The sequence below is a fragment of the Dreissena polymorpha genome, chromosome 5, assembly GCF_020536995.1.
Source record: "Dreissena polymorpha isolate Duluth1 chromosome 5, UMN_Dpol_1.0, whole genome shotgun sequence".
Lineage (NCBI taxonomy): Eukaryota > Metazoa > Mollusca > Bivalvia > Myida > Dreissenidae > Dreissena > Dreissena polymorpha.
In genome coordinates, this window is record NC_068359.1 from 25,416,609 (window position 1) to 25,436,522 (window position 19,914).

The 19,914-nt window shown below is 36.1% G+C and overlaps 1 protein-coding gene across 6 annotated transcripts in view; it reads right to left on the bottom strand.

Moving 5' to 3' along the window:
• Positions 1–19,914, bottom strand: part of LOC127881460 (dynein regulatory complex subunit 6-like) — a 70,896-nt gene that overhangs the window by 40,272 nt on the left and 10,710 nt on the right. For all 6 annotated transcript variants that reach the window (XM_052429357.1, XM_052429354.1, XM_052429356.1 and 3 more), the window contains 4 exons: positions 16,803–16,870; positions 14,821–14,941; positions 14,151–14,184; positions 1,657–1,766 (listed from right to left, as the gene is read on the bottom strand). In XM_052429357.1, coding sequence (XP_052285317.1) covers positions 1,657–1,766; positions 14,151–14,184; positions 14,821–14,941; positions 16,803–16,870 — 333 coding nt within the window. The remainder of the gene's footprint in view (positions 1–1,656; positions 1,767–14,150; positions 14,185–14,820; positions 14,942–16,802; positions 16,871–19,914) is intronic.

The following is a 19,914-nucleotide window of genomic DNA, read 5'->3' on the forward strand; positions in this document are numbered from 1 at the left end:
TAATTTTAATTTTACCAGTTAAAAAGCATGAACGGCTCACAACATTAATACTAACTCATAAATGACATCGTTGTCATTGACAACGCCTAAAAATAGGTTTAAAATGTAATTTCAGTTAGTATTTGTTAATTTTCATTAGTATGTTATGAAAACTGTCTTTCCGTTTAAAATCAAAATAATAAACTACCAAGATAAAGAAACCAATAACAAAGAAGATATTATGGACAAAATTATTGTATTCTGTAAACGCTTAATAATGCCATTATAAATATCAGTTTTGGCATTTTAAAGATTCAAATTAGTTAGTTATTAAACCTGTCCCCCTTATATTGTAACCCATTTTGATCTTTTTCACTTGATTTAATTTTTAAGGCTGCATTTCAAGCCCTAAGATACTGATGCGCAGCAAACAGCATAAAACCTGAACAGAATGCAGAGCTCCACACAGGCTGTTCTGGTTTTATGCTGGTTGCATGTAGCAATTTTCACTTTACTTCTGAGCAGGAAAGGGTAATGTATTGTACTCCCTTGATTCATTTCCAAGAGTTTATTTATAATATATTCCTCATTCTTTTTTTGTCATGTGTAGTGTAATTGATGAAGGATTTGTGTTTGTTTGTTTTCTGTTCAATTATACAAAGAGAATAACAGGCTTCTGCCCAATCTTTGTGTAATATTTCAGGTGAATCTTAGTAATAGAGATCGAAGAGGCTTGCCAAGCTGTTGTGTTATTTGTGCTCAGCAATATATATTACCTATATTACCGTAAATACACGAATATAATACGCACTTGTGTATAATACGCACCCCTGAGTTTGGTCCAAATTTATCGGTAAAAATTGAAAATCCAAGTATAATACACACTAAAAAAATCAGTGTCCGAAATCGACCATGACGATGTCATTTCCGAAAAAAATGTGTCAATATATTATTGTGTTGTGAAAATAGCAAATCAATTTGACGTTATAAACCATCTGTTTCACAGTAATACCCGGTATATTGATGGCGATGTGTTATGGGGCCTTGTCATGACAGTTGCATAATAAATATCTCTGTCTATTGTACACAACAAGATGGCAGTAACCTGTTTTTCTGTTCATCGTACCTAAACGTACCCCATTTAATAGAAATAATGAAATATAATCAATATGACACATTTTAAGCGGAAATCAATATGTTGTATGACTTTAGACATGTGAATCAGGACATCATGAACACTTGCACTTAATATTTGTAAAATATGTTTTTTGCCATTTGTGTACCTTTTTGTGTCGAAAATATATAACAACTTGGAATCAAAGTGTGTTTGTTTGAATCTTATTCTATTTTTACCAAAAATGATGACTTTGAAGTTAATTAACTTAATACCGAGGAGTATGACCTACCACCAAATATTGACTGATATAAACCCTGTTGACATGATATAACAATTATATAAGGCAACTTATATCAGGCTGCTATCTATGTAACAAAACACATTATCACACACAAAAAATTAATTTGTTTTCATTTTCTGCTATTGAAATTTTGCCTTACATAATGATATACAAAGTATTTCACTTAAGTGAGTGAATATAACGATTCCTTTCAATGATACTTGTCTATATTAAACTACTAAGCATAATATAACATTATTTTATTTCCCCGTTTTTGTACCTCGAAGTATTCTCGCTGCCTCCGAGCATCAAGGGTGTGGGAATGCCACGCTTGGAAGATCACTCGACCAATGGAAACATTCAGCACATGAGATATCTTCTGAAAGGCCACTGAAGTAAAAATTGTGAACAATTAAGTGTCTAAATATTGAGTGGAATAAAAACACTGATACTTAGAAAGGCTGTTGTTGATAAAATAATTCGGGTATTTTATCTTATAAACAAGAGCACCACATAACGGGTGCAAATGCTCGGCTGCGGGTGCAGTTTTGAATAAATGAAAGCTTGTCAGATTTTTTTTTTTAGAGGTCACAGTGACCTTGATCTTTGACCTAGTGACCCCAAAATGGGTGTGGCGTGTAGAACTCATCAAGGTGCATCTAAATATGAAGTTTCAAAGTTGTAGGTGGAAGCACTTTGATTTTAGAGCAAAATGTCAAGGTTTTAGCACGACGCGGCCAGCGGACAACAAGCTGGCTATGACAATACCTCGGGTTTTCTCCGAAAACAGCCAAGCTAAAAAACATTTTATGGGGGGGAAAATGTTAAGTGTTTGTTTTTTATTCTAAATCAAAATCATCTCAATAAATCAACCTGTAAATAAAGTGTAGTGATACATTAATTGACTGACTCCCAGCCTGTATATGTTAATGAAGTGAAGTGAAACATTAATTGACTGACTCCCAGCCTGTATATGTTAATGAAGTGTAGTCAAACATTAATTGACTGACTCCCAGCCTGTATACCGTAAATCTATGAATATAATACGCACTTTTTTACCTGCCGATTTTTTCTTAAAGTAGGGGGTTCGTATAATATACGAGTTTAGAGCAGAACATAATTTTTCCTGTGCAAATTTTCAACTTAATCTCTTTTATTCGCTTCGTGGCAGCCATTTTGAACTACACCATTACATCAAAGGGGTGCAACTGGGCTCGCGCTGTCGTTCGCCATTTGAGTCATTTGCGAAAATATTGAGAATTTGGCTCAATAAAAATCTTATTTGTGAAAATGCGAAAATGTAGTAAAATTTCATTGAAAACATCCGCCATTTATATCAGACTGGTTTTCTATATTTGTCTCTTAGTTTTAATGAAAGTGTTCGCCATTCGAAAACGAAACCGGTCTGTACCCGATTATGAGACATGGCTTGACCTTATTGTTATTGAAGTGCGCATGGTAGCTGGCCAATCAACATTGAGCTAGCTTACACATGAAATGACGTTGTCAAATGAAACGTGAGAACAGGAGGAGCTATCGGATAATGTTGGGTCATTCATGTGCAGACACTGTATACTTTGAATACACAGTTGTCTGCCTACAAAATAGCGACTGGACGCTAAGTCGTATAAAGAGATTAGCTAATGAAAAAAAAAACAACTGACAGTACCTGTAAATAAATATTTCTTAGCTGACCACTATTTATCTTGCTACCGCATATTTACTATTTTTGAAGTTAAGAGTGATAATTAAATAATTAGTTTTATGATGCTAATAGAGTCTATTACACCTGTCTACTGATTGCCAAATTAAATTGAAAGGTGATAATTAATTAATTTGTTTTTTACTCCCAAACTAGCCTTAATGACAGCAGCGTATTTTATTTAAAGAAATCATGAAAAACACGAGCGGTTTAGTTGTATTTTAAGTAATATTAAAGTATCGAGTTTGTAACTTGAAAAAAGAAAAATTAATTCATCTAGACAACTATAAAAACGGAAGTAACCATTTTGCGTTCTTATTACTTTATTATCATTATAATTATTATCGTCCTGAATATTGTCAAATTGAATTAAATGTGAAAACAAGCGTCTCTTTTTCTTTCTTTTGTATTTATGACTGCTTGACCCGGATGTCAGCAAGGGGCCCGTGTGTTAACGGTAACAATCAATGGTAATATAAACAATAGACAGAGATATTTATTATGCAACTGTCATAACAACAGCACTATAACACATCCCTATCAATATACCGGGGCATTACTGTGAAACAGATAGTTGACAACACCAAATTGATTTGCTATTTTCACAATACAAAAATATATTGACACATTTTTTCGGAAATGGCTGATTTTGGACACTGATTTTTTAAGTGCGTAATTTACTCGGATTTTCACTTTTTACCAATTAATTTGGACCAAACTCGGGGGTGCGTATTATGCAAGAGGACGTATTATATTCGTGGGTTTACTGTAATTATGTATATGAAGTGTAGTGATACATTAATTGACTGACTCCCAGCCTGTATATGTAGTGTAGTGATGTAGTGATACATTAATTGACTGACTCCCAGCCTGTACATGTATATGAAGTGTAGTGATACATTAATTGACTGACTCCCAGCCTTTATATGTTAATGAAGTGTAGTGATACATTAATTGACTGACTCCCAGCCTGTTAATGTAAATGAAGTGTAATGATACATTTATTGACTGACTTGCAGCCTGTATATGTTTATGAAGTGCAGTGATACATTAATTGACTGACTCCCAGCCTTTATATGTCAATGAAGTGCAGTGATACATTAATTGACTGACCCCCAACCTGCAAATGTAAATGAAGTGTAGTGATACATTAATTGACTGACTTCCAGCCTGTATACAGTCAAAACTGAGAACAGTCAAGGGAAATGGTCAAAGTGACCGTTGTCGACAAGTGACCGCTATTCTTGGATCACCACTTTTTTAGATGGTTGGTAGTATTGCTAAGTTGTTAAACCACCCAGTCGTTCGCATACAATGTAAACCAAAGGCTCATTGCCGATAACTAAGCGTCATAACATAAATAATATTTATTAAATAATACGGAATAATGTCATATGAATTGAATTTATTTTCATTACTATTTTGGTAATATATATTACTGTATTAACCATAGAATTGTTGTTTACTCATGCATCTCGTACATCCGAAAATTTATATAAGATTCATTGGGATGTATTTTTAAATAAAGATTGTCACGTGTCATTGCTTCACGTCCTAACAAGTGTAAAAGCAGATTCACTGTCATAAACCGAAAGTACGGTATAACTGTATCATTCTAATTCAAAGCAAAGACGCCAACATAATGTTAAATATTAATTTTGTTATTAAAATTGCAATTCAATGTAGATTTTTCCAGAATAGACAATCGCTAATCCTTTTGTCACCTTCTTATAGCAACACTCGCCAGCTTAGTTTTGTTTTTAACACCTTATCAGCAATAAAGATCTATTGAATTTGTCACGCCCGCATGCTTTGTCACTATTAATGCCGCCGAAAATTGCTACTAATTCACATTCCTATTGTTACGTGCTCCTGTTTCGCGACTCGAAAGGACTGACGCGTGACCGTTGTTTCCAGTTCAAACATGACTTTCGGAGAAAAATATACTGGCCATTGGCTGTTATGGACAATTGACCGTTATTCTCAAGTGTAGTATAGAGTGATTTTCGTTGGGGGGAATCCAGAATTACTGTTGTCTGCAATTGACCATTATTCTCAAGTGACCGTTTTGACTGTATGTAAATGAAGTGGAGTGATACATTAATTGACTGCCTCCCAGGCTGTATATTTTAATGAAGTGTAGTGATACATCAATTGACTGACTCCTAGCCTTTATATGTAAATGAAGTGTAGTGATGCATTAATTGACTAACTCCCAGCCTTTATATGTTAATGAAGTGTAGTGATACATTAATTGACTGACTCCAAGCCTTTAAGTGTTAATGAAGTGTAGTGATGCATTAATTGACTGACTCCCAGCCTTTATATGTTAATGAAGTGTAGTGATTTAATTGACTGACTTTCAGCCTTTATATGTTTATGAAATGTAGTGATACATTAATTGACTGACTCCCAGCCTTTATATGTTAATGAAGTGTAGTGATACATTAATTGACTGACTCCCAGCCTTTATATGTTAATGAGGTGAAGTGATACATTAATGAGTGTGTGAATGTCAGAGTTTATTTACAGGTCTTGCTGCGTCTTCACGACTGCCTTATGTGCGGACCTGCCCCTGTGATCTTTCAGGGAAAAATATTTTAATTTTGAACCAAAAAAAAACAAAAACCGTCACCATTCTTTTTTTGGTCATGATGGGTGGGTCATTTCAACAGAGCCAGAGTGCACGGACGAGATGGTATTTCGCGCGCCCTACTAGCCCTGCCGACACGCTCCATCCAACATGCTTTAATAGTGTGCATATGGGAAAAATTATTTACTTATCAAATTGATTTACAACATTATACCTATAGGGGTTGTACTGTGAGTAAATGTGATTTGCCCACGTGCGCACTTAATATCTTCCGATACTGCGTGGAAGTATGTTGCCTGTGTGCTTTCCCCTGCCTTCGTAGTCGGTAGCTGTTTACAGCTTGAGAGAAGGAAAACAAGGGTCTCGCGGAACCCTGGGTTTTGTTATCTAGAACTATATTTGGTTTTAAAAGAAGAATTAGAGCTTATCCATAGTGGTCGAAAAAGGCCGAGTGACATATGTATTAAGGGGAACGTACCCTCCGGTCGTAAAAAGGCTGAGTGACCTGCGTGTTGGGGAAAACGTACCCTTCCGTCGTTTTAGCATTGTGTGTTGTTGATGTTGTACTGAGATTCTTAATTCTCATTTAAATTTATTTCAGCTATGTATATAACTGGTTTCGATTTTGTGAGAGCTATACTGTAGCCTGATGATCACAATGTGATATCGTAATTCTCACAAAAATCTATTACAGTCATTTGGTAGTGGTATTCAGTATATGACTCATACATTGCTATTTATCATGTTTAATTGTAAATTGAATCTTCTCCAGCTTATATGTAGATGTCTGGTTTCAATTATGTGAGGGCTATACTGTAGCCTGAAGATCACAGTGTGACATCGTAATTCTCACAAAAATCTATTCCAGACATTTGACAGTGTTGTTCTGGGTTATAATTAGACAATATACAGGTTATATTAGTCTATGACTGTTTTGTCCCTAATTTCCTACATGTATATTTATCCTGATTACCTATTTACCGGGGTTGTAGTTAGTCGAGGTGTGTCTAGATAGTTTGAGTTTTATTTAATAAGTCATTGGAGACCGAGTGGCACGGGCACGCGGTTTATAATCACGCTTTGCAGGGTACACGTTTTGTCTATATACGTATTTTTGATATTCCGTTAAGCTTAAGGGAGGTAATTTATACAAGAAAACGGGAGATTTTTTAGAATGCCTGTTAGATCTTTATCGCTTATTTTATTGCTTAAATGTGGATATGCAGTTAGTTTTAAATTGAATTTCACCAGAAAAAAAAAATCGGAGAAAGGAATATTGAGATTTTTATTGTTCATAGAATGCGAGTTTTCTTATATATTTTGCATTGCAGGGGAGGTAATTATAAAAAGTTTAAGGCTTCGAAGTAGTCTATATCTGTATATATTGGTGCTTCTTTTTCAAGGTACTGGTTAAATATTAAATTAATTATTATTTCTATGTATTTAAAGAAGTATTGATTCCAATATATGCGTTACTATATAATAGATCAGGAATGTGGAGATGTATTTATTGTGTTCATTGCTGTAAATGCCCACGTCGTGGTACCTTACTGCGAAGTACTTGAGGATTATGTTTTCTTTAATGAAGCATTCGCAATAGTTTCTTGTTGCCGGGTTATTTATTTGTACGATTTAAACGCGATGTGTTTTCATGTACGTGATTAGACTAGTATATTTATATTTTATCTAGGTACCAAGTGTCTCCTATCCCGCTCCGCTGCATTAGCAGTAGACCGCGATCAATTACAATAATATTTTTGTACGCTGCTATTACTCCTGCTCTAGTCGCTGAACAGAATGGGGCTATAATTAGTCTAGTTTGTTATAGATGGTTTGAACTGTAGTAATTGTGTTAATTGGGTCCTTGGGGAAAGAGTAACATAGGCTGGCGGTAATATTTGTCCTTAAAGATAGTGTGAGATATATACTTTGTAAAGTAACGCGCGTTATAATTTATCAAGGTATCCTGTGTCACGCAGGAATTTAAACACATGAGGCCGCACCTGTGGGGCGATTTCGTTGGGCGGCATCAACAATAGGTTGCGATCTCTATTACATGTTGGTTTGTAAGCCGCTAGTACACCTCCGCTCAGCTCTAGGCGTTGTATATGCCGGACATACAAATAAGAGATGTTCAAACGTATTAGGAATGTTACATTGCGGGCAGTTGACAGGTTTGTAATAGTCCCCATGCAGCCATGACACCCTCAGCCTCAGGTATGTGTATGCTCTATCTTACTGTTTAATGGGACTGTAGATGTTGATCTTGTGACTTAGGTTCTTAAATAGCGGAAAATCATGATCTGAACAGTAAATTGACCAGCGGTGGTCCTGTTCGTTATTACTTCCTGATTGCGCTAGGGTGTAGGTTTGAAAGTAGACCCTCATGTGATCCTACCCTAGCGAGTTGGTAAGCATGTTCGTTTCCCAAAATACCTATGTGACTCGGAATCCAAAGAAATTAAATTGAGATGTTTTTACTTGTTAATTTAGTTATGTTCTTTAACACTGAATATATTAAGTCAGGTCGCGTTCTGGATGTACATGCTTTTAACGCTTGCAAAGCGCTGAGTGAATCAGATATAATTACGTAATTAGATAGTTCATGAGTTTCTAATTCGTTCAGCCAAGTTAGCGCCCTGTTTATTATGGCTAATTCACATGTAAATATAGTCAGGTGTTCTGTGTATTTTACTTTACTGTGATGGATGATAGCATTTTGTGTGTTATATACTACATATGCGGCGCCGGCTAATTTGTGTTCGTCATTTTTGCTTCCATAGGTATATATTTGGATGTAATTGGAATAGTTATTTGTTATGTGAGTTTGGGCTATAGAACCGCTTTCTGGGTCGTTGTCGGATTTTTTATCAGAGTTGTGAGTTGCAAGTCGATGTCAGGTCTGGAGAGTGTGCTAAGGCTAGAGTAATTGGGTGCTTGTGTTGTAATTTTGTCAGTTTGATAGTAACTGCCTAACGCAAGCACTTTCTGAGCATATGGGAGTCCAAATCGCTTTTTATGTTTTGTTTTAAAATAAGCTGGATCTTCTGTAACATTCTCATTAATTGGAAGGTTGCTCCCCATTGAGGCCGTTCGTGCGCGATATTTCAATTAGTTAATATCTCTTTGTTGGTTAATTTCGAGCATTCCACATACCATATGTAGTGCTATGGTGCTTGTTGTTTTTTGTGTACCGGTAATAATTTTGAGTGCTGTGTTTTGGATAACTTGCAGTTTGTTAAATAGTGGGTCCTTAGCAGAGTGGTATGCAATGCTACTGTAGCTTATTTTTGCCCAGATAGTGGCTTTATATACACGCATGAGGTTTTTTTTGTCAGTTCCCCAGTTGTGTCTTTGAATTGCTTTTAGAAAATTGAGGTCTTTTTGACAACTAGTAATCAAGTTAAATATATGGTCTTTCCATGTTAGTTGTTTATCGAATGTCATTCCTAGGAACGTTATGTTATCGAGGAACGGAAGTGGAATGTCGCATAGCGTGAGTTGCGGGATTTTGATATATTTTTTAGATTTGCGTGTACAAGCAGGAAATAAAATGGCTTGAGTTTTTGTTGGATTTATAAGAAAACCATACTTTTTGCTCCAGTTTTCTATCGAAGTTAGGGCCGCATGTATTTTCTGAATGGCTAATGTCGATGATTTAGATGCGGCCCATATCGCGCTGTCTTCTACGAAGAGTGATAATTGTATTTGGTCGTTAATGTTTTTAGAGTTTTGCTCTTTTATTGCTGTTTCAAACGTGTTCATAGCAATTGAAAAAAATATCGGCGACAGTACACTACCCTGGGGGCAACCATTAACAGTTTCCACAGTCTCGGAGGTTTCTCCGTTTAATCTCACCTTGATTATACGGGTTTTAAGGAACGCTGCTAGCCATTTAAGCATGGTGCCCTCTATTCCTAATTCATAAAGAAGCTGAATAGCATGCTCATTCCATAATTTATCGAAGGCAGCCGTCAGGTCCAAAAACACGGCTGCCACTGTTTGACCGAGAAGTTGTGCTTTTTTTATATCGGCTTCTAAGCGGACTATATGATCTTCGCAAGAATCGTTCGATCTGCAGCCTGATTGAACTTAAGAAATTTTATTGTGTTTTTATAAGTATGTGCAGAGTCTCGGTTTAATCATTTTCTGCATAAGTTTGGTAAAGGTAAGTGAGATGGGTCGATATGAGGCTGGGGAATCTTTTGGTTTATTAGCTTATATGATTGGAATAATTATGGCCTCGTTCCATTGGTCAGGGAGAGTACCTTCTGCCCAAGATTTATTGAATAAGGATAATTAATTATTGTTTCGCGGATATCGGCAACTGTTTAAGAATTTTGTTATTACTGTTATCGTCGCCCGGTGCGCCATTTTTGCAAGTAAGGAGAGCCGCTTCGAGTTAAAACATGCTAAATGGAGCATTGTATTTGTGGACTTTGACCTGATTGGTAGATTGTAGCCAGTCAGGGAATTCATTTTTAATATCTTGTTTTCTTGCTATAAAATTTTCAGAGTAGCCTTCATCACTGCTCATGTTTTGATAACCCTGGACCAGCACAGAGGCTTTTTCTGCATTAGTGACTAGGATTTGGTTATTTATGCGAAAAATAGGTGTTATAGTTGGAGGTCTGCCTTGCATACGATTTACATGATCCCATAGTTCATTACAAGTTGTTTTATATAAAAGGTTGTTACAAAAATCATTCCAACTATCTGTTTTTGCCTTTTTAATGATCTGTTTGACTCTTATGCGGGCTTCTCTTAATTTTTCATATTTAGGTCCTATTTTGATGCGGATACATTTTTTCCTACATTTTTTGCGATATCTAATGGCGTCATCGCATTCCTAATTCCACCATGGAACAGAGCGTTTAATATTTTGGGGTTTGTTGTTTATGTTGTTTACAACAGGGATGGAGTTATTAAGCGCTGTCTTAAGTTTGGTTACATATGATTTTAAGTGAGTATTGATATCAGTGTAATTTTGATTATGGGTGAATTTGTTATCACACTGAGTTTTAAAGTTATTCCATTGCTCAGGTGAGGCCTTGTTAATTTTCCATTTGTGTTGTGTGAACGGGAGGGTATTTTGTATTTTAAGCTTAAGGTTTATTAATATCGGAAGATGGTCACTGCCAAAGGAATCGTCAATTACGTTGAATTCGCTTATCGGTTGGAGGTGGGATGAAATAAGGGCAAGGTCGATCGCGCTATCGCGGTGATCTTCGCGGTCAGCCAGTCTCGTTACCTGGCCGTCTTTAATCAAGTTAATGCTGTTATTATTAAGAAATTTCAAGAGATTTTCGGCATGATCGTCACATCGTGGATCACCCTCAGGGTTTCAACAGGGGTGTTTTAAGTTGAAATCTCCAACAATAATATTACTATTTCTGTAATTCATTTTTTGAAATATTTTAGAATAGTTTTTGGTGGTATTATCTTTAGTGTGTGCATATACGCATTGAATACGGTATGATTGGTGTTTAGTCATGTAAAGTGTGTTGGCACATGATTCAATGGGGCATTCTTGGTTGACTTCTTTTTCAGTAAAAGGTATGCCCTCTTTTATATAAATTGCTACTCCAGTGCCTATCGCTTTGTCTCTTTGTTTAGATCTAACTGGTGGTTGGTACCCTTTAAGATGAACTTGCCGGTGAGTGCTTTTGAAGTTGGTTTCCTGTAGGCAGATTACATGTACTTCGTTTTTGTTAATATAATTTTGTAATTCGTACATTTTTTCATTTTGTTTTCCTATCCCTCGGGCATTCCACGACATGACGGTTAGGTTTGTTAAGTTATAATAAATTATGTTCAGTCGCAGACATTTGAGGGCCTTAGCATGTTATAATGCCTCTTGAGAGAATGAATTATATTATCTAGTTATTACAACTGCCTAATAGTAACCGTAAATGTTCCTGGCGAAGGCCGGAAAAGGGCGGGGGGGCCCATGTGTTCCATGCTCCGTGATTTGGCAGGTATAACGGTGTATGAGTGAGCATAGCCCTATGGTAGTGAAATTGTTTGCGGCTATTATATGGCCCTTTGTTGTAGTAATAGGGGTAGGGTTGTTGTTGGTGGCGCTGGCGTGGTTGTGTGAGATGATTGTGGTTGATGATAGTTTGTTTGTCTCGTACTTGTTGGGATTGCTGGCTGATGGCGGACCCTTGCGGTTGTTGCTGGGATTCTGGTGGTGTTGCTGCTGTTGATGATGTTTGCAGTATTGTGTTTGTTGTAGTGGGGTCATTGCTGGGGTCAGCGTCGCTCTCGCTCAATTTATCTTTCAGAATAGCTAGGATTTCTAATTCTGTTTTACTGACTGAGAAGTTTTACTAGGTTCTCTAGATTTGTAGCTTTGGCATTAGTATGGTTATTATTGATGTATTTGTTTGTTTCATTAAGATTTTTTTCCTGAATCTTCATAACGTACTTGAGGTAAGTGGGACAATTTTTGTAAGCCGGGCTATGATTACCTTTGCAATTCGCACATTTTTTGTTAGATCTGTTTTGACACGTGTCATGGGTGTGATTTCCTGCACAATGGGGGCATCTGGCATTATTCTTGCAATTTAGCTCGGCGTGTCGAACATCTGGCATTTGGCACCTGATGTAAGATTGCAGCGCAGGCTTAACGTTTAGTCCAAGTAATTTGGTTGGCACGTTTTCGGTTTTGAATGTGACAGTAATAAAAGTATTATTTACCCCACTATGGACAGATCCTACATTTGTTTTTTGGCTTGTAATTCTTGCATGATCTTGGTAATGTTCACGCTTTTCGGGACATGTATAATTCCTTTCGGGACATGTATAATTCCTTTCGGGACATGTATAATTCCTTTCGGGACATGTATAATTCCTTTCGGGACATGTATAATTCCTTTCGGGACATGTATAATTCCTTTCGGGACATGTATAATTCCTTTCGGGACATGTATAATTCCTTTCGGGACATGTATAATTCCTTTCGGGACATGTATAATTCCTTTCGGGACATGTATAATTCCTTTCGGGACATGTATAATTCCTTTCGGGACATGTATAATTCCTTTCGGGACATGTATAATTCCTTTCGGGACATGTATAATTCCTTTCGGGACATGTATAATTCCTTTCGGGACATGTATAATTCCTTTCGGGACATGTATAATTCCTTTCGGGACATGTATAATTCCTTTCGGGACATGTATAATTCCTTTCGGGACATGTATAATTCCTTTCGGGACATGTATAATTCCTTTCGGGACATGTATAATTCCTTTCGGGACATGTATAATTCCTTTCGGGACATGTATAATTCCTTTCGGGACATGTATAATTCCTTTCGGGACATGTATAATTCCTTTCGGGACATGTATAATTCCTTTCGCTTGGGGAGATTTTACTGTAAATTTAAAATCGTATTTGTTTTTGTTGTAGGTGAATTTTTCGGCTTTGTTAAGATAGTCTTTACTGATTTAAAAGATCAGACCTTTGTTAATCTGGTGAAGTGGCCGCGCGACCATCGCCCCCCATATACTTAAGAAAAGCTTCCCCAATGGCCATTGCCTTGTCGCGCGGGAAAATAATGCCCACCGTCGTAAGAGTGACAGTAATCCAAAGACGAAAGTGATTTTCCTCATAATTTTTGTTGATATACTAATTACAATCGAAAGAGAGCAATTAAGGCTGATTGGAGTCTAATTCCTTTATTTGTTAATAGGTCCTATAGATATGTCCCTAAATATTTGATTGGAGTCTAATTCCTTTATTTGTTAATAGGTCCTATAGATATGTCCCTAAATATCTTTGTTCTGATACTGCAAACACTTGTTTGGAAGAGTTAACAAACGCGATTTGTTAATGTTTCGAATTTACCACGCGTGCTAGTACGTGAGTGTAATTAATACCTTTTTATTGTAATGAATATTATTTATGTATTTTAGTTTTTTTGTTAAGGACGCATATTTCTTGCGTAATAACCTAATAAGTGTTACAGTTAATAGAGCTTATTTTGGAGGATTCGATAGGAGTGATAATTGCACAGGTGTCTCTAGCCCAAATTGGTCTTAATTGAGCGATAAAAAAAAACGTATTCGCTTGGTTGACTAGCTATGGAATGTGGAGGTAATAAGAGGGTCCTATTCAGCTAATTCTCACTTTCCTTCTGAGTGAAAAAGGGTTAATTGACTGACTCCCACCCTGTATATGTTAATGAAGTGTAGTGATTCATTAATTGACTGACTTGCAGCCTGCAGAGTAAAGAAGAAGTTCCCCTTAGAACAGTTTCTGAATAATATTATATCATACCTTCACAATCCTGTTGGTTTTCGCAAAGACTATACAAAAGCGTGTGAAAGTTCCTAAATCGCACCCCACCGTCTTTTAAAAAAGTTTCAACTGCTTGGATAATATTGTTCATTTATCCATTTTTCAAACCAACCTCAATTGTATTTTAACCAATTTAAAAAAATACAGGACCATTGTGACTAAATGTTCTTACTTGCTTGACGTCCTTTTCTGTACTTCACCCATTCCTGAAAAGGAAAAAGAACATTTGAAGAAAAACACACTATTAAATATTGTGTTTTTTTATTTATTTTTTTAACCATGACTTCTAACCTAATATTCTATTTATCTGTAATTATTCTATCTTAATGAAGTCAAAACTTCTAGAAGTAACATTTGTTTCCCAGTTTTGCACTGTATTTTGTTTACAAAATATTGCATGAAATAAATATCATTATAAAATAACAAACAATTAAATTTATTCTAATAAATAGCAATGGTATGAAGCTTAACCATTTATGCTTTGTGTCTAGAAAAAAGGCCTTGGCAAACAGCGAAGACCCAGATGAGACGGCGCATGATGCGGCGTCTCATCAGGGTCTGCGCTGTTTGCTTAAAGGAATTTCTGTGAGAAATATTCTAAACATAGAAATAAATATACTAGACATCCCTACTTTGGGAAATAAATTGATCCAATTTAGAAGGATGGGAGAGTCCACTAGCCATAAATGGGTTAATACCACGGGGTGTTGTAGGATCACTTCTGTTTGAGTTATAACAAAAAGTTACTGCACTCTCACAAGACAGGTTATGTGTGTAAAGCTGTGTCCAAGATAAGCATGTGCAGTGTGCACAGGCTAATCTGTGAGCTAATCTGCTCCTACCATCCATTCCTCTAGGCACAGTTTCAGTATGCGATTGGTGTGATGCGTCACTGCTCGGGCCATTTTAGCCTCAAGTTCCAACCTTTCCTTCTTCTTGATCAGGTAATACTGCATCCAGGAACTGTGGAGAATAAACATGATGCACACTGAAATACTGCAGCTTACCATAAGTTCAACCCTTTGTGCCTGCTCACACATTTTTGCGTCTTGCAGCAGGTGACATGTATAAACGGAGTTGCAAAAGACAAAATTGCTAAAATTGAGCAATTTCTCCGTTTGCCACTAGGTTTTTAAAAAAGCTTTAGCAGTATGTTTTATAGGTAGTTGGTCAATAGACTTTTAACATAAACACTGTGAAATATGTCATAGGAAAAATATTATCTATTGTACAATACGGAGAAAGATACCCTTGACCTTAGTGCACGAAATGAAGGGGAAATAAATGTTTACAATTACCACCAGAAATGTATCCAAGACACTGATACACCCACAACACATGTTTGCACTCAGAAAAATCCACTTCAACATTCTACAGTGGATAAAGAGATCAAGGGCAATAATTCAGCCAATATTTGTCGCAGTCTTAATAAGTTTTTCTTCCGATCATATGCACATTAAGGTAATTTATTGTGAAAGTTTAAGCTAGATACACCCAGTAGTTAATGAGGAGTTTACAAAAGTATAAATATTGGAATATATATTCCATATTGGAACAAGACAACCAGATGCCAAAGGTCGCTCACCTGAGACTCTCAAATTTTGAGATGTTTCTGAAACCATTTGCAAATGTGGCCAAAATATCAACTACAGAGTAAACAAGGTTTTACTAAAGCCATATAATGAAAAATGCCCAGCCCAATGGCGGCCATGATTTTCAACAGATGGGACCAATTTCTGAACTTAGCCCAGATTTCATTAGAACAAATGTTCTGACCAAGTTTAATGAAGATTGGACTTAAAATGTGACTTCTAGAGTGTTTTCAATGTTTTGCTAAAGCAATATAAGAAAAAATGCCAAACACCCTGTCGGCCATATTTTTCAAGGAACCATAACCATTTCCAAACTCAGCCGAGCTATCATTAGAAAAAATGTGCTTACCAAGTTTTATAAAGATTGGAACATAAATGCGACTTCTAGAGAGTTAACAAGGTTTTACTATATCCATATAAGTTTTTCAACCAACTGGAACCATTTTCAAACTCGTCCAAGATATAATTGGGACAAATATTCCGAACAAGTTTAATGAAGATTGGACAATATATGTGGCCTCTAGAGTACTAACGAAGTAAATCTTGACAATGCATGACGCATTACAAAAGAAGGACAACCAAAAGGGACAAAATGCAATCACAAAAGCTCCTCAAAAGAGCATCTTTTGCTCAAGTGAGCTAAAAACAGACAAACGGCAACAATTTTGCCAAAGCTCTTGCAGCCATGATGCCTTTCTTACAATCATCTACAAATTTAGGCCATTCAACTATTTAAGTTTGAGAAAGATCCAAATTTATTTAAAGGGGAGTCAAAAACACACTTAATTTGGGACTATATATTGTAAATTGGAAAACAGCAAAGGGCCATAATTCTGACAAAACTTATTACAGCCACAATTTCTTTCTTTTTAAGATCATATAAACATAAAGGTTATTCAACTCTGAGAATTTAAGCAAGATCCACCCTGTAGTAAAAGAGAAGATGAAACACACAAGCCTCAGGGAACTAAACATTCAATAGTAAAAAAAACCCAGATATGTTTATAAGTTAAACTCGGCTAGAAAATATTGCAGCCTAAATTCCTTTATTTTGGATCCACTACACATAAAAGTCAGTCAACTGTGAAAGTTTGATCAAGATTCACTTGTTTTTAAAGAGTTAAAAACACAAGCTTTGGGTTGTACTTACGTACATACAAGTGGAATGCTTAATGCATCCAAACGATACACAAAACAAACAAAGACAAACCAAGTAGATCAACTGTACGTACCAGAAGCAGACTTTCATAGATTTCTTGTTGTAGTGGAGGTGTGCCTTCTCATACATCTCGGCAGACGGCTGAAACACACAGAAACATGGTTACCAGTTTAGCCTCGTTCTGAGAAAACTGGGCTTAATGCATTTGTGTTAAGTGTCTGCCCAAGACCTAAAGTGTCTGCCCAAGACGTTAAGTGTCTGCCCAAGACGTTAAGTGTTGTCCAAGACGTAAAGTGTTGTCCAAGACGTAAAGTGTTGTCCAAGACGTAAAGTGTTGTCCAAGACGTAAAGTGTTGTCCAAGACGTATAGTGTTGTCCAAGATGTAAAGTGTTGTCCAAGACGTAAAGTGTTGTCCAAGACGTAAAGTGTTGTCCAAGACGTAAAGTGTTGTCCAAGACGTAAAGTGTCTGCCCAAGACGTAAAGTGTCTGCCCAAGACGTAAAGTGTTGTCCAAGACGTAAAGTGTTGTCCAAGACGTAAAGTGTTGTCCAAGACGTAAAGTGTTGTCCAAGACGTAAAGTGTTGTCCAAGACGTAAAGTGTTGTCCAAGACGTAAAGTGTTGTCCAAGACGTAAAGTGTTGTCCAAGACGTAAAGTGTTGTCCAAGACGTAAAGTGTTGTCCAAGACGTAAAGTGTTGTCCAAGACGTAAAGTGTTGTCCAAGACGTAAAGTGTTGTCCCAGACGTAAAGTGTTGCAGTCTTCAAAGGCTAATGAAGGACAACATATTATGCTGTTAGGCAAATCAGGGACATCACTTTCTGCTTATATGGAATTTTTCGTTTGAAGGAAGTCTCTCCTAAACAAAATCCAGTCTAGACAGACAGACAGTGGCATGATTAGCCAGTGTGGACTGCACAGACTAACCTGGACGACACTTTACGCACCTTGATAAAACCCAGTTTTCCAAGAACGGTGCTAACAGTAGCATGCTGCTCTACTGGTACCAGGTTGGTATAATGTCTTTTCTCATATTTGCGATGTCATAAGCTGAATTGGGTCCAATAACATGTTAAAGTCATATCAGACATACATGGTAGTCATGACACTGACTACCTCTCTGGCAATAAGTACTTTTATTTAATTAACATGACTGGGTTCCACATAATTATTATTTGAGTAAATTTTTATAAAGTTAAGACAAAATATCAACCTCGAATTTGGGCTCTAGGGCCCCTTAATAAACAACGAGACAGAAAAACACCTGACTGAAGTTTAAAAAGTATAAACAGAAATAAATAACTCATTGTTCTTCTCGAAATTAAGTCACTTCAAAACAAAAACTCAAGTCAAGTCCAAACATTTGATATAATGAAAAAAAAAATGGCATGGAAAATAAAAGAATTATAAAATAACAATGTGACAAAATAGTAAATACATCTTTTGATATTTAAAGTAACAAAGTATGGAGGTTTTTAAGATTAAAATACATTTACCGGTAAATGAAATTGTACAATTTTATTCATACTTTCGCTAAAATATAACACTAGATACACTTAGTATTAGAATTACATGACAATCTTTATATAAGAAATTAAGAAATAAATTTGTTTCATCTAAACATTCCAAGATTTAAAACAAAAGCGCTATTCAAGACAGTCATGAGGTGCTCACCTGACATAAAGGCATATGTTTGGAGATTAGTGCTGAAAACTTATCATACTGATAGACTCAAAACAAAATGATTTTAATAAAAATAGTTGGAAGTTGTGGTTGCAGATGTGAAGATTATTTTAATAAATATTCTTTATTAAAGAAAACTCAGTTGCGTTTTTGGAGCAATTTTTTATCAATCAAAATCTTTTGAAGAAGTTTAATACAGAGCCACCCTAGGCACATTTGTTAGAAATATTTATTTTTAAATCCAGCAAGTGGTTTTGGACAAGAAGTGTTCCTGTTTTTAACCGTTTGGTTGCCATGGCTACCAGATTTGTAAGATATTCAAATGTTTTAAAAGAAAGGGCAATCCCAAGAACATTCTTGCCAAGTTTGATGGGGATTTTCCACACAAATTGTTGGTGATGACAAAGTTGACCGACAGAGTTGACAGCAAACACAGAGTGACTGACCATAAGAGTTCATCCTAGAGCACTATGTGGTCAGGTGAGCTGATAAAAACAAACTATGAAAATTGACTAGTTTCAAATAAAAATGTTTCTTGGCACATTACAAACATTTTTTAACCTTTTTTGTCTCAGAATTTAGACCGCAAATGACCTTAAAGCTTACCAAGTTTTCTGAAACTAGAAAGCATGTCAAACAAACATTTCTAACAAGAGTACTTAAAGTTATAATGTCTCAAATTATTTGTATTTATATTTAAAAAATACAGCTACTGAGCTCTAAAGTTTACAATTATGTGTAATTTATATTTAAGTCTGAAATGTAAACAAATCATTACACAGACATACAACATCATATTTGTAATATTGTAAAACAACTGCTTTGTCTTGTATGAGCATGACATACATTTGCACATCAAGTCACACTGTCACGACATTGGCTACGATATCCAAATATACAGACCATAGACGCTATGAGTTGACATATAAAGTGTCCCAATTGTATTGTCCTATAAGTATCTACTGTTGTTGTATAAAGAGACAATCAACAAACCGTGTGTCAGTGTCTACAGCTGCATAGTTTCCCAAAGACACAAACTGCACTGCGGCCTGCCAGCACAATGTCTCCACATTGTGAATATTTGTGACAAGTAATGATATAAAATTGCCTCAAACAATGAATTAACAGTCTGCACAAGCAAAGTAATGACTGTAGTAGAACTTTAACCTCTTAAGTTTTTCCTGGACAAATGGTGATGTTTTGTGTTACGTTACGTCAAAATAAGCCGAAAAGTGATGACGTTAAATTTCAGATAAGATTGGACAGAGGCACAGACGCATGAATGAAGGAAGCATGGACAACCTTGAACAAACCTACCCGGTAAGCTACATGACAGTATGAGGATGAGCAAGGAATGTTTCCAACATGTTCATAACTGTTTTTGTGCTTCACAATTGACGAGGATTACCCAACATGCGTGGCTAAAATGGATGCTAGTGTGCATGATTTCAAGATCAATCACCAAGATTGTGTATATAATGTGTAGTCACAGCAAACAATCG